Raw genomic sequence first — 14,269 nt, forward strand, 5'->3', positions numbered from 1 at the left:
AGATTCCTCACCCTCACATGCTAATTCTTACTCATCTCTCTCTCTCTCTCTCTCACACACACACACACACACACACCTCGTAAATGATACACAATGAAGCTATGTTGCTCTAACTGGCTGTAGCTGGCCTTCTTCTTCCAAATGAGCTAGGGGACCGGTGAACAGCTCTACTAATTACCAACCGCTTTGCTACACTGCAATTACAGTCATCTAATTAAATCAATTTATTTAAAACTGACCAGATGTAGCTGTGCTGTCCAATACCTGACTTGCACTGCATTAAGTGGTTCAGCAAAACTATTTTTCATGTCTTATTGTTGCCTTCTGATCATTTATCAAGCAAGGAGGCGTGAGGAATTTAAATACCATGTAACTAACAACATATCCTGAAGCACCCACCTGAGTGGTGCACGGCCTTGTAAGGCTTGGCTGCTGCCCATGACCTGCCTATGGCAACCAGCCACCAGTCGGAAGAAAAAAGCTAAAAAGAAAGCGCACTCACAAAGGCATTACAATACATGCTGGGTTTCCATGGCAAAATGAAGGCAAGGGAACATAGAAAAAAACCCCGAAATGTCCACTAATCAAAGCCATGATTCAAAAAACTTAAAAGACTGGGTGGAGAGTGTATATATGCACACGGACAAACACAGCATGCTGATTTACAGACTCTCTCGTGATCAGAAACACACAATCGTATTTTAAACTGTCCCAGTTAGCAGGGCTGTTAAAACTTATCCTGTGAGCTCACTATGGAAGAGGGGAGTCTTTTTTAAGACCTGTGGGGGCAGGGCGGCAGTGTTGGGGTGGTGGTGGTGCTGGGAGGGGGGGGCACTGTCCATTTGCCTTTTATAACTACCTATTCCAGTTCGTAACGAGAGAGAGAGACAGAGATTCGGGGGGCGACATAATGTAGGAGGGACGACAGTGCAGGGCAGATGGACTGCTGACTGGACACACACATGCAAACAAACACACACACTGAGACCATGCTGAGGAAGTAGGCACGAGGTTGCTTTGTTGTTGTTTGAGCAGTTTTGCGGCCCTGGAGACACATGCATGTGTGTGTTTGGTGTACAAGAGTGAGCAGCTTTTGGGGAGATTCAAGTGGAACTGCACGGCTGTCGTGTCTTCCTACTGTTCTATGAATATACACAAATGTTTTATCAAATGCTGGCAAGACAAAATTATATGCAGTTTATCTGTATGCAGCAGGTGGAGAACATATCAGTGTATTGATTCATAGCCACTTTTCACTACATGTGCAGTACATCAATATGACTGCAGAAAATATCAACATTAATACAAACTAGGTCTGAATGGCACTTTTCAAAACAAAGTTGTAAAGTGTTAAATAAATGTATTATTATTATAATCATGATTATACAGTGTAAAATAATAAACAAAACATGGATGGTTAACAAACCATCCACTGTAATAACGGCAACATTTGCATTCATGGCTCCAATAGAGATTCCAGTCCATTCTTTTTTTCAGAATAGAAAGAATAATGTGGCATCTTAACAAAAAAGAATGAAAAGGAGTAGATGAGGAAGAGTGGGTGGGGAGAGAAAAGTGTGTGTGTGTGCGTGTGTGTTTCTCTGTGTGTATTTTGTGTGCGCCTGTGTTTGTGTGCTTGAACAAGTCACAGGGCGATTCAGTTGTCTTTTCTCTCCGCAATTCTCTGTGTGCACTCAGGATTGAGAGAGGACAAGTGAGGGAGAGTGAGTGTGTATATAAGCCTGTGTGTATGAGTGAGAGTGAGGTGGAGAGAGAGAGGGGGGGAGCAAGAGAAGCAAAGAGACAGAGGGAGAGAGCTTTAGCCAGGCTTTTCTCCGCTGTGCCTTTCAGCTCCTCTCTCACTGTAGGAGGAGGCGTGTCCATGGACCAGTATAAAGTCCAAGGAGAGCCACTCGTGTAGAGCCATTCTCAGGAGCGAGTCCTTTGCATTGCACACCACGAGAGGAGGAAACTGCAGCTGTTACTTAAAACATTGCTTTTTGATAACCTGCTTGCATCTGGACACCAACACACCAGGTTTTTGTGTTTCAGCGGAGGGGCAAGCTTCTGGACTCTGGCTGAACTGAAACTTGAAGACACTGGCTCACCTGAACACACTGACGGATATCCTGGCTTGCAACTGTTCATTCCAACAAAACAAAAACTAGTTCTTAACATCAGTACATCCACTAAGCGAGCAGATCAAGAGCAGACTTCTGTTTCTGGTGCTGGTGAAACTGAATCAGAGGAGCGGAGGGGCAATACAGCAGAGGCATTGTGTGTCCCTGCAATTGAAACACTAACCAGCTGGCAACATCAAAGACCGTCCTGGACAAAGCTCTCCTCTCAAAACTCCCTTGTTTGTCCAAAAATCTGCTACTGAAGTAGAAAAGTGCTCAGAAAACTGCAGGACACGCAAAGAGGGAAGCTAAGGGACCATACACGAGGGCAGAGGATTCAGTGCAGGTGCTGGGGCTGCCATGGTGCGTGGAGGTGGCGTGGCAGTAGCTCCATCCTGCTGGGGCCTGTGGGCTGTCGGCGCTCTGTCACTGGTGGCGCTGTGCTTAACGGAGGAGGCCATCCGCTGCCCGGTGTGCTCCGAGGAGCGGCTGGCCAGCTGCCGTCTGCCGGACGGCTGCGAGGAGACGGTGCGTGAGCCGGGCTGTGGCTGTTGCCCCACCTGCGCCCTGGCTAAGGGGGCGCACTGTGGTGTCTACTCGCCCCGCTGTGGCACAGGCCTCCGGTGTTATCCGCCGCGTGGCGTAGAGAGGCCATTGCATTCGCTGATGCACGGCCAGGGGGTGTGCACCGATGAGAGGGAGGTGGAGGAGAACTCAGGTGAGACAAGGGAGGGGGTTGGGAGGAGTCTGTGCTCTGAAATGGCTGTGTGTGAACTAGTTTATGGGCACCTCTCTCTGCTAATTTGAATTCGATTCTTTATTAGAAATTTACGCCAGTTCCAGCACTCTCCCACCAACAGTTGCTGCTTTACGTGCGTACGATGCACCATAAGACCCCCCCAGTGTGAATGGCATAGCTTTTCAAATGTCCAACTCTAAGACACTATGATGATGGTATGGAGTATGTTCTGAGTGTCAAGACCTCTTTAAAGCTGGAGTGGTGTCTCTATCCCTGCGGACCGGCGGCCGAGCTCACCAGAGTGCTTTCTGTCTCTGCTCCCTGGGTCTTACCTGAGCCAGGCAGGGTCAGAGTCGGGTGTGACAATGTGCTGCTTGTTTACCCTAATCTCGGCTAAGCGCCGAACCAGAGCATACACACACGCCAACTCCTCACGCATGGCCTGATGGGAGAGCGCACACAGTCCCTCTGCTGTCTTGCAGCCGCTTGCTGTGAAAGGGCCCCTGCTGTAAGATGCAGAGCAGGTTTCAGAGAGGAGCACTGTGGTGATAACTCTGCTGGGCATGTATGAGTCTGTGTGCGTGCTCTGTGAGACGCTTGTATGTACCTGCATGTCTCTCTAATCTGTATATGCGTGTGCGGCGTGTGTGACTGTGTCTCTTTTAGTAAAGGAATCATGCATTTGTTTTGGACAGATAATGAAACCAATGACCCTTCAGCTCTGCAAATTCTCTGTTAGACAAGTCCTTCAGCTGGACATGCATGTAGCCATGTAGTGCAGGCAGAAATGCATTGTCGTGGTATTGAGTATGTGAGCGAATGTCTGTGTATGTAATTGAGTGTGTTTGTGTGTGTACGTGTGTGCGCGTGTGTGTGTTTGTAATGAGAGGAGGTAATAAAAGCTGCCTGTCTGCTGTATGAAATGACTCTGTAATGGAGTGTGGCCAGTCTGGTGCTATTAGAGCTCTCTGCAATCAGTAATTCACTTGGTGCTCTTCCATGGATGCCCCCATTCCTCCTCCTCCTCCTCCTCCTGCTGCTCTCTGCTGCAGATGTCTAACTCTTCTTCTACAGGAGATGTCTTTATCACACTCTTCTCGGCAGACTCCTAGTCCGTGTATTCTCCCCCCTGCTGTCACAGCATTATTATTACAAAGTCTGTTTCCACTTTTACACGGTGGTTAGAGGGTCGTCTAAAAGTGCACGGCTTATCTGCGTATCCTGTTTTGGCTCAATTATTAGTTTTCAACATCTCTCCCCGTCCTCCTGCTGATGAAACTGTTCCTACCGTCCTTCTCCCACTGCTCTCCAAAAGGGGAAAGATTATGAACCATTTGTCACAGTGCTGATTTCCATTATGGCATACGAGGTGATTGTTAAAATGTGTTGTGGACACGGCGGTTCCCTCATTTGTTCCAGATCATCCGCTAATTGGCCCGACATTGCTTCCAGTGGGCTCCCAGAAGGTTACTGGTAATGGCAGTAGGCTATCTGCTGGTGCCAGAACACCAAAGATTTGGATCAGCTAAACCAACATAAAATTCCCAGAGACTCGCTCTCCATTGCAGCATCTGTTTCCCCTGGCCCTGGGTGCACCCCCCACCCCCCCACCACCACCACCCTCCCAACCCTCACAAGCCTTCAAGCGCATCGCCCACTGCGTCCAGCTCCTTCACGAGGATGAGCTCATCGGCACTCTGGCTGCCAGAGCCGAAATGAGAGCCTTCTGCTCTCTGTGCGGGGCCAGCATAGGTTAGGCCGGCACATAGCGTGACTAAACAGAATCAGAAAGAAGAGGAAAGCTGTTTAGAGCATGATAAAAAGGAAGCCTATCTCAGCTTGGCCCAGCCCTGTCCACCCGCCCTGGTTAATCTTGCAGAATGTTCCGCCTATACATTGTTTATGCTCTTTGATGCTCTATTGTCCGATCAGCTGGGACAGAACTGGGTTATAGTGCACTAGGGGGGAGTCTCTGTTCCGTTCTCCAGGGTGGGGCAGCAGTAGATGGAACATTTTTGAAAGTTCAGAAGTTTTGTTTTCGGTGTTCTGTAATCTGAGTGTCGAGTCCTGTTTGACTCCCCACTCCTTCTCACCCCTGGAGTCTGTCATAACAAAGCAGGGAAGCTCTGCTCAATAAATCTCACTGTAAATCAATTCTTCTGGGCAGCAGCTCACATCCCCTGTGTAAGAATGTTGAATGTAAACCCTGGCACTGAGAGAGACGGGCCGAGAAGCACAGGGGAGAGCAACTCGAGTCACAAGCAGGAGGAGATTTCCTTTGTGGCGCATTCACTGTACTTATGCATTATTAAACCAGGGGGTGCATCTCCTGAATACATGTCCCACACTGCCCCACTCCTAGCAACAGTGAACATGCTAGATAAAAATAGAAGAGGGTTTTTAAAAACCAAGAGAATTTCTAATGAAAAGGACACTGTGTGATGGAGGCAGATGTGGATGAGCCATTCAAGGGAATTTAGGAGTACAGACTAATAGTTGCAGCATTGCATCTAGAAATTCTGCATCACATTTGTTTCACAAGGGTGTTAGCTGACTGATGACATGTGTTCAAGGCTAGTTCCTAAATAGCAAAGCAGGGACTGTTTTTGTTAATTTAATACAGAATATTATGGTGTTAGCAATCAGTCCCTTTTCCTTGGTTCAAAACTGGGTGGTTCAATGTCTGTGCTCAAAAATTTATCAACCTTAAGGCTATTCTTAAACTCAATTTCCATAGCAACACCCAGCACTATTCTGCATCTTATGTCAAGGACTAAGGCAGCTTCTTAGTGCTTCTTAATATCCCATTCTTAGAAACCCTCTCTATCTTAATACTTAGAATAAATCATCATGCATGTGTTGGCACCTGTTCCAACATTTCAGCCGAGTCTCCCCTGGTGTCATGTTCAAATGTTCCCCTCTAACCATGAAATGGATATTATGTACAAACTGATATAGTTGTCAGATATGAAAAACACTACACTTACAGGCACCAACAGAGTCTGGATGAATGAAGCTGAAAAGTATTTTGGGAGACCCACGGCCTCTGTTCAACTATGCACAATTTACTTTATGAATCCGGCATGCTAAACTAGATTCTCCTTTACGAGGGGAAAGCGCTCCAGAATTTTTCCATGCCTTATGAACTGATTAAAGATGTGCGAGCACTTTGCTGGTGCCAAATGAGGATTTGCTCAAACTCCCTTCAGCAGATGTCCTCTAACGTTGTGTATTTGCTTACTTTGGGTTCTGTAGCACATTTATACAGCTGGCACTCTTATGCAGGAGTAAATGTGATTAGCTAATTGCCTCCCTCTATGGGAGAGGGACCCCCCTCTAGTGCTGGAGCTGTGGAGGTAGAGATACACAAACAATCTGACATTGTCCTGGCCATGAAATATGCCTTATCTGAAGGGGAAAGTGAATCCCAAAGTGTTGTGATTTCATATGTGGACCTATTAAAACAGCCTCCTTCCAGCTTGCCAGGAACATTGCAGCAATCCACAACAGGACTTAAGTATTGATAACATCTGGGGATTTGATTAATAAGGCCATTGTTTGAGCAGTGGTCATTAATTTTAATAAACACTACTAATTTGTTTATTGCAGATAATTAAATTGTGTCATGAACATGCCAGAAAACAGACACATATTCAAGTCAAAGCAGTCCTAAATCAGTTCAGTGGGTAGTAAAATTGCTATAATCAATTCTGTGCATATCCTGAAACGACCACTAGGTTCAAAATGATTATGATATAACTCAAAACAGTTTGACCCAGTTTAGTGCTGCTGAGGTTCCTCTCTACTTGTAGCTGCATCCGTCAGATGCATCAACAAGTGAAGAAAGACGGCCAGGGTTACCCCAGTTCATTATATGCAGAATAAGCAGTGATGGAGACTGGGCTACAGAGTTGCGTCTCTGCACAATGTGGTTGATTTGAAAAACTTCAGTTTTTAGTTTTGGGTGGCTGACGCAAATTCAGCTCTAAGAAAACATGTTTTATCCAGAAGAAAAGAAGGAAAACAGGAGAAACTATGAGCCTTCGTGGAGTCAGTGAATGAGGGAAAAGGCCACACATTGCTGTAAAGCTCCCAAAGTGTGTTTTATTTTCACCACATAGACATAAACATTTTGATCCAAAAGAGTTTTGTCATGATGAAGGATGTTTTTCCTGTTGATGATCGTTTGGGGTGGAAACGCTGATCTATGTGGTGAAAATGAGCACCCTTGGGGAGCATTACAAAACTGTTTCTTCTCCAGCTTTCAGTCGTAATTGTTTTTCTGTCTCACACCCGCTCACACAACTTGGATGTGTGTTCTGTCTGGTTATCAGAGAAGAATTGCAAGCCTAAGCCTAGAATATTACAAGACTTTTCAAACCATTTTGGCTAAGTGTCCAAATTATTATTTCATCCAAGATCAGCAAACTGCAAACATTGATATCTGATTTCTTCCCCTCACAACTTCTATAGTGGTGTCATTTTAGCAACATATGCTCCTAAATAAAATGACAAAATTTTACTTATGAGCATATAAATTTAGAATTCTTGTAAAAACGTGTGCAACTTGGGATTCAAAGTAGGGATGGGCAGTTTCAACTGTTACACCTTTTTTCCTTTGACAAATGATGTCACAAAGATCTAAAATATTTTACAAAGGCTTTTGTGACGCACACAGACTTGAATAGTTTTCTTGCACTAGAGATCATCTCTGATGATTAACTGGTTCAAAGAAATCTCAGCCTGGAACCCACTGGCCTCATACTCTGGCAGCACCTACTGTTGACTGACAGGAGCAGTTTTTGGTAGTAAGCCTAGCTGGTTTTACAGCTAGCCAGAAACTCTGGAAAAACAACCACTTATCAATGCATTACAAAACATTTTTGAACACAGCTGTAGCCAACCCCAAGAGTATTCATTTCTTGAGAGAAGTCACCAATAGATCTAACAGTATCTAGTCTCACAAAGGAGAACTATCTGAGGCAAACCCACCTCATGTCCTTTACACAGGACTGAACTGAACTGAATTGAGGGAAAGTAACCCCCATGTCCTGTGAACATACATGAGTACGATACCAGGACGCTGGCAATATTAATAGGACCATTGCTCTGCTATTTCTTTCAATGTAAATTCTGAGGCTTGGGCATCTGACCAGCTGAGGTAAACTAAAGATGGCTTGGCTCAGAGTTGTCAGTCAGCTGTGCACAGTTTGTCACTGGCTGTGTGGGCAACGGAGGGAGGGGAGAGGGGAACTAAATATGTTAGCCTTCCTGTTTTCCTTCAAGCTTACATGCCTCAGCTTTAATCATGGTCAAAGAACCAACGTTGGTGCCTCGCCACTGCATTGTGGTAGGGACGACGGGTTGAAAAATCACTCTTGGTCAGGTCATTTGGCAACAGATGGCAATGCGCCCTGTTAGGATGTTTAATTTGGGGCTTTTTAGTGGCTTGACAAGCTAAGTTTCATTGCCTGCACTCACAATGTTTCACAGCAAAAATGTCTGTATAAACACGTTATTTAGTCTCATGTTGCAACCTCAGATTGTATTTTGTTAACAAATGGAACAAATGAAAAATTCAGCAAATTCTGCTTGTCCGAACGCGGTCCCGCTTCTTGGAATGCTCTAGAAAGAACTGTCAATCATTTGTAAATAATCAAATGAAACTTGCCCTTTATTTGTCGATAATAAGTGTCAGTCAACAATGATCGTATCACTCTGCTGATAGCAAGAACATTACAATTAATTCGAAATGATTCTTCAAACAACTGATCTCATCTCAAGGGCAGATTTTTAACTTTTCAGGTTAAATGACTTGAAAACAAAGAATATGTTTACGCTCATTGTAATGGAAGACCATCTCATATTGTGGACTCTCTGTTGACTTAGACATCAAGATCCAGTGCCATCAACATATCAAGTGCTCTTCCACTTTGCCAATATGTCTCTTTGAGGTTTGCAGACCATGCTGAATTTGATAGAAATTCAGCTCAGATGAGGTTTATGGCTTGTATGGTGCTTGCTGGCCTGGTGTGGGCTTAATGTATCGTTCTGAAAGACCACAGGAAACAAGGCGAGCTGTTTTTGATTCCAAGTTTTTACCTTTAGCCAAGTGCTTTATCTCTGCTGTGCACCTGTGACTGGCAGTGCAGTCTATCAGCTACAAGGCTGATAATGCGCAGCAGGACTTATATTTTAAAAGCCAAGAGCTGCTGATACAATTCTAATGAAACCGCACAGACAAGTGGTGACTTCCTCCCTGGAAAACAGCAGTGGTAGCAAACAGGACATGGCACCCCTGACCCACTTCTAAATCACTTTGGCTTGCCCCATGAAAAAGCATGGAATCGGAAAATTGCGAACTGGCAAAAGAGGGGAAAGAACAACTTGGAACTGGGGAAACAGCTGAAACCCTGTTGGGTCGTGTGGGAGAAAGTGCTGATGAACAAGGCTAACAGCAACAAGACTAAAAATACAAACAGTCAAGAGACACTTCCCCCTAAGCCAAGCAACAGCTCTGTCAATGAAGTCCAGAGAAAGTCCCTCACCTTCCAATTGGCGAACTTTATAAAAATGGAGTCTTGTTACCAGAACATGGCCTGACTAGTGACCCTGAATAAAGCAGTCAAGGACTAGAACAGAATAAAACCTTACACTGCAATTTGAAAGTTCCAGTATACCCTCAATCAGTGTAGATCTGAGAAACACTGCGGCCATATTGCACGAAATTAGGAGGGCTACCAACCTACGTTTATTGCGCTGTTGCCAACAGCAATTACTGTATGCCTGGCAGCAACCTGAGATATTAACCAAGACTCAGATTTGTTCCAGTGATCAAGTCGAGCACAGCTTGAAAATGGTGAGAACATTGTTTTAAGTGCTTTGGTGGCAGTGCCAATCTGTAAAATGCCACAGGTTATTGGCAGAAAGTAACCACACAAAGGAGGAGCTGCCAACTTAAAGGCCACAGGTGAAAGGCAAATATGCTTGTATGCACACAAAGACACGCACTTGTACTCTTTATCCCTCACAACACACACACACACACACACACACACACACACACACACACACACTTTCAGTCATGCCCACTTGTGACAGTGCAAAATACCCTGGAAGAATCTCCATCTGGCACAGAGGGGGGTTGTTGTGGAGGGTGGGGTTGGAGGGGGGGGGCATTTCCTGAGGAAGCAGCTGGCTGCCAGCAGGGCCACAGAGCTGCAGGATTAAAGGGATGCAAAGGTGAATGTGGCACACACCACAATGGACAGAGTGTGGCAGGACAGGGGTGGTATCATTTAAAATGCCACAGAGCTTGCGGTGTGGATGTGGTGCAGTCGTTGAAAAGTACCGTGGAAAGAGCTGAGGTACAGATCCGCCCCGAGCAGGGACATAACTCTGTGTCCTTGAGGTTAACCTGGCCTCATTCTTAGCCTACATTTCACCACTGGATGTTTAGCTGTATGGGACAGCGGGAATGTGGAGGGACAGGAAGAGCAGTGGAGCAGCTCCTGTTCTATCTCTGACAATCAAGGAAATCATTACATTTCTAGAACTCGCCAAAAACTGTGCCACCATGCAATGATAATCATGTGAAAAAGGCACTGCAAATGCTTCTGGCAATTTTTTGTTGTGCCTCTGACAGATTGTGTTATCTTGTTGTTGACTTTGAATTCTAAATCTCTACCCCTTGTCCTGTAGCGATGGAGAGGCAGGATGAGATAATCTCTGAGCACCCAAACAACAGCAATATCCGGTGCAGTCCACAGGATAAGCGCTGCATACAAAAGACCCTGGCTCGACACTCTCCGAAATCCACAAATCAGAGAAGCAACAATGCCAGAGAAGACACCAAGGCAGCGCTGGTGAGAGAAATGCCCTCCTGACACCTTATCAATTTCACTGCATACAATAAACCCTGTTATTCTCCTTTGCAGCAGACGCCACATGGCTCTGGCAGGTGTTTTGCATTAGAGTTTATAGTTCCAAAGCCACAACCGTAATGGCGAGATTATAAATTGTACATATTAGTTTCCCGCAGACTGTAACATTTAATAGTCGTCTTTGCAGGCACAGGTTGGCATTAAAATGCTTAACTTTGCTAACAACAAGACTCAAAAATAATTGTCAGCAACAGGCCATTTTCGGCACTCAAAGTTTATCACATTTTTTGCACAAAAACGTGAACAATCACAATGGTAATGCATTTACTAAGGTTTATAGTCAAGATGGATCAAGAAGGATCACTGATACATCAAAATATATTAATATAGACACTACTTTCATTTGCAGGACCACAAAAATGTAATTCTCCCTAATGCTGTGGTAGATGAGGATAGGTAAACAACTGAGGATAATTTATGGAAAGACTTAGAGGCCTTAGGTGTTTGTAAGCACACAAAAAAGAAAGAAAAGAAAAAAAGGAAGGAATACAGATTACCTCCTGGTATTTGTTGCTTCAATTGAGGATACTTATGTTATTGAGTTTTCCACTAATTTCTAGTTTCCAACCACTTTGACTCATTTAAATAAGAACAGAACATTTTGAGATGCAGAAATAAAATCTTTTTCACTCTATGCATATATAATCAATTATTGCAAAACACTTGTTTGTTTAGAGCTCTTTCATCCCCTCTGGCAATAACCTTGTATTCCTGGATACTGGAAGCAATACATTTGCTGTATTGCACATGTCTTTACAGGACTATTTGAACTGTTGAACACAGTATTGGCTGGTTTCCAGACTTTACCCAAACTTTCTCATGATTGTTTTTTTCCTTTCTTCATTTGGTCATTTTGAGACCTGGAGGTGGTCAAAACAAATTACCATTCTTTTCCCTATTTTTCAAACCTTTGTTGGAACCTTGCAGTACATGTATTCCAAAACTGATCACACACTTCTTATTTTTCCTGCAGGCTCCATGTCGTGCCGAGCTTCAGAGAGCACTGGACAGGCTGGCATCGAATACTCGCACACATGATGATCTCTATACAATCCCCATACCCAACTGTGACAAGAATGGAGATTTCCATGCCAAGCAGGTTTGTGATTTCAAGCAAACTGATTTTATGATTGTAGGTAGCATTCAATTCCTGAGCAGGCTACTATTTAGCCACTTACACTGGTAAGCTATCAATTTCTGTTTAGCCAGTGTGTATTTTAACCAAATAGCCCCTTTCAAACTGCATTATTGCTCTCTGAGCCAAAGTACAAAACATGCCTGCAGTTGATGAAATATTGACTTGCTAACTCAACAGCAACACAAATGTCTCCAAACAGATTTTGTGAGAGTGTACTAATGCCAAGACCTCAGTTCTCTAGGCACACAACAAAGCGATTTTCTTTCAAAATAAAGAGCTCAACTGTGTGTATCAAGTGCTTTCCCCTAAACTCTTAGACAATAATCACTTCATTGCTGTGATGGATGCTATTAAGAGTTTGGATGCAGTTACCTTTTTTCTGTTTTTCAAGGCTTTGCAAGATTGGGCAACTATGTAGATAAGAGTAAGAGAATCAGAGCACATAAAAACACAGATAAGAATGTGTGGCCTGCTGTGAGCCGTGTGTGCAATCAAAGCACCAGACGCAGAGTCAGTGATAAAAGGAAAACTCTGCAGAAGGCACCAGGCATCCAGAGTCTGGGCTATGTTGATTGTGTAACGCGGTTAAAGTATCCCTGTCTGCTGCCCTTCTGAGACTGATTCAAAGGCATCTGTTTACTGTTTAACTAAAATTGCACTACGGTAAAACTCATTGGCAGGCAAAGCACAGGTCAGGAGGGTCCATTGGGACATTGGCTAGAAGATTGTAACTAGTCTCGCAGGGCTGTTTTTAAACAGCCACAGGCAAAGAACAAAGTCACGCAGTAAAGACTGTATGATAGATGTGCTATAAAACTGTGGAAGTTCAAAGGGGGTGTCCTGGAGGCTCATGGTGAATATATCATCTCTGAAAATTATAACCCTGCCTCCAATATACCTACTAGTGTATTAAGATACTCAAACTAGTCTCTAGCACATTAACTGGCATGCAATCTGTTCATAACGGTGCCTATTAAAAAAAGATCTGAATGCCAGACCACTATAATATCTTTTGACTGACACCAGCGTGTGCCCTTTGCTGTATGCCCACAGTGCCATCCAGCGCGTGACGGGCAGCGAGGAAAGTGCTGGTGTGTGGATCAGAAGACAGGCATGAAGCTGCCAGGGCCACTGGAGCTGCGAGGGGATCTGGACTGCCACCAACTAATGACTGCTACCTTAAGGGAGTGAGAAGTGAGGAGTGGCTTGGATTGGGGGTGGGATGGGGGCGGCGCAGGACCAGCTGAATTCTACTGGTGCTGATTAGTAGAGCTACATGAGGAAAGGACTTAACCCTGAAGCCTCATTTCACCTGAGGCCAATGGTACTTGAGCTTGTGAAACAAAAAGGAAACCATGGAATTGTGTTCTTTTGCTTTTTTTTTGTTTCTGTGTGTGAGAGTATGTGATCTCTATGAGTCTTTTGAGCACTTGTTGTGTATTGTTTTTACTATGAGAACTTAGACAGATACTCTTTAGACAGACGCGCTTTAAGTGACAGGTGGCAGACAAACTTCCCCGGATAGCAGATGTAAATGTGATCTTTGTCAGAGGACAAAATTGGTTTTGTTTAGACTAGTCTAATATGCTTCAGTAGCATCCTAGAAACAAACAACAAAGAATGGCATCGGCCCTACAAGATCAATAGCATAATCAGATCTAGGATGGAACAGAAGCTGCAATTAATTGTTAGCATTTGCTTTCACCTCTTTGGAGCACTAGATGGATGGGATTTGCCACATCAGGACAATTCAGCATCGGATAAGTTCTCAATCAAAGGAGAGGATAATGCACTAAAATTACGTTCAAATAGTTGCTATAATTGTTCAGATTTGTGCCTCTCACTGTGTTGTTTTATGTGGTAAGCCCTACCCATCTGGCGTCTAAGTAGGTTAAAACAAACCATCAAAAGTGTTTGCAAGCACAAGTTCTGGTTCAGCCATGACATAACAGCGACAAAGAAGATGGGATGAGAACAGCAGATAAAAGGAAAAGAAGGAAAAAAGGGGTAGAGATGGAATGCAACAATTCACTGCCTTGAATTACCAACTGATGATAAGCCACAGCTTTTCACAACATTTGGAGACCATAGTGAAAAGTGATTATTTTCAAAGAGATTACATTGAAAATCTGTACCTCTGAGAGCCCTGAAAGCCCAGAATAGATGTGCTTCATCACTCCCTCACTCTCTCTGCATCCCCCTCTCTTTGACAATGAGCTCTTCCTAGCACAGTGATCCAGAAGGACTGGAAGCATAGCTGGGCTAAAAACTCTGTGCACTGCTGATAGGATAATCTTGTTTCTCCAGCTGGTGCTAAGACGCCAGTGCG

General features: G+C 44.3%; 2 protein-coding genes across 5 annotated transcripts in view; one reads left to right on the forward strand and one right to left on the reverse strand.

Annotated features, from left to right (window-relative positions):
• LOC115361177 (zinc finger protein Aiolos-like) overlaps nucleotides 1–14,269 on the reverse strand; it is a 58,654-nt gene that overhangs the window by 10,860 nt on the left and 33,525 nt on the right. The gene's annotated exons all lie outside the window — the stretch shown is intronic.
• LOC115361784 (insulin-like growth factor-binding protein 4) lies at nucleotides 1,995–13,131 on the forward strand. Its single transcript, XM_030055454.1, has 4 exons — nucleotides 1,995–2,838; nucleotides 10,561–10,724; nucleotides 11,776–11,901; nucleotides 12,994–13,131. The coding sequence occupies exons 1-4, from the start codon at nucleotides 2,481–2,483 to the stop codon at nucleotides 13,129–13,131; spliced, it is 786 nt and encodes a 261-aa protein (XP_029911314.1). The 5' UTR covers nucleotides 1,995–2,480.

Source organism: Myripristis murdjan, chromosome 1, assembly GCF_902150065.1.
Source record: "Myripristis murdjan chromosome 1, fMyrMur1.1, whole genome shotgun sequence".
NCBI classification, from domain to species: domain Eukaryota; kingdom Metazoa; phylum Chordata; class Actinopteri; order Holocentriformes; family Holocentridae; genus Myripristis; species Myripristis murdjan.

What these genes read in the sequence shown, in the direction of transcription:
- LOC115361784 (XM_030055454.1), top strand. Translation starts at nt 2,481, where the DNA reads ATGGTGCGTGGAGGTGGCGTGGCAGTAGCTCCATCCTGCTGGGGCCTG. An exon ending in GGAGGTGGAGGAGAACTCAG is followed by an intron (nt 2,839 to 10,560) that starts GTGAGACAAGGG and finishes CTTGTCCTGTAG; the next exon opens with CGATGGAGAGGCAGGATGAG. An exon ending in AAGACACCAAGGCAGCGCTG is followed by an intron (nt 10,725 to 11,775) that starts GTGAGAGAAATG and finishes TTTTTCCTGCAG; the next exon opens with GCTCCATGTCGTGCCGAGCT.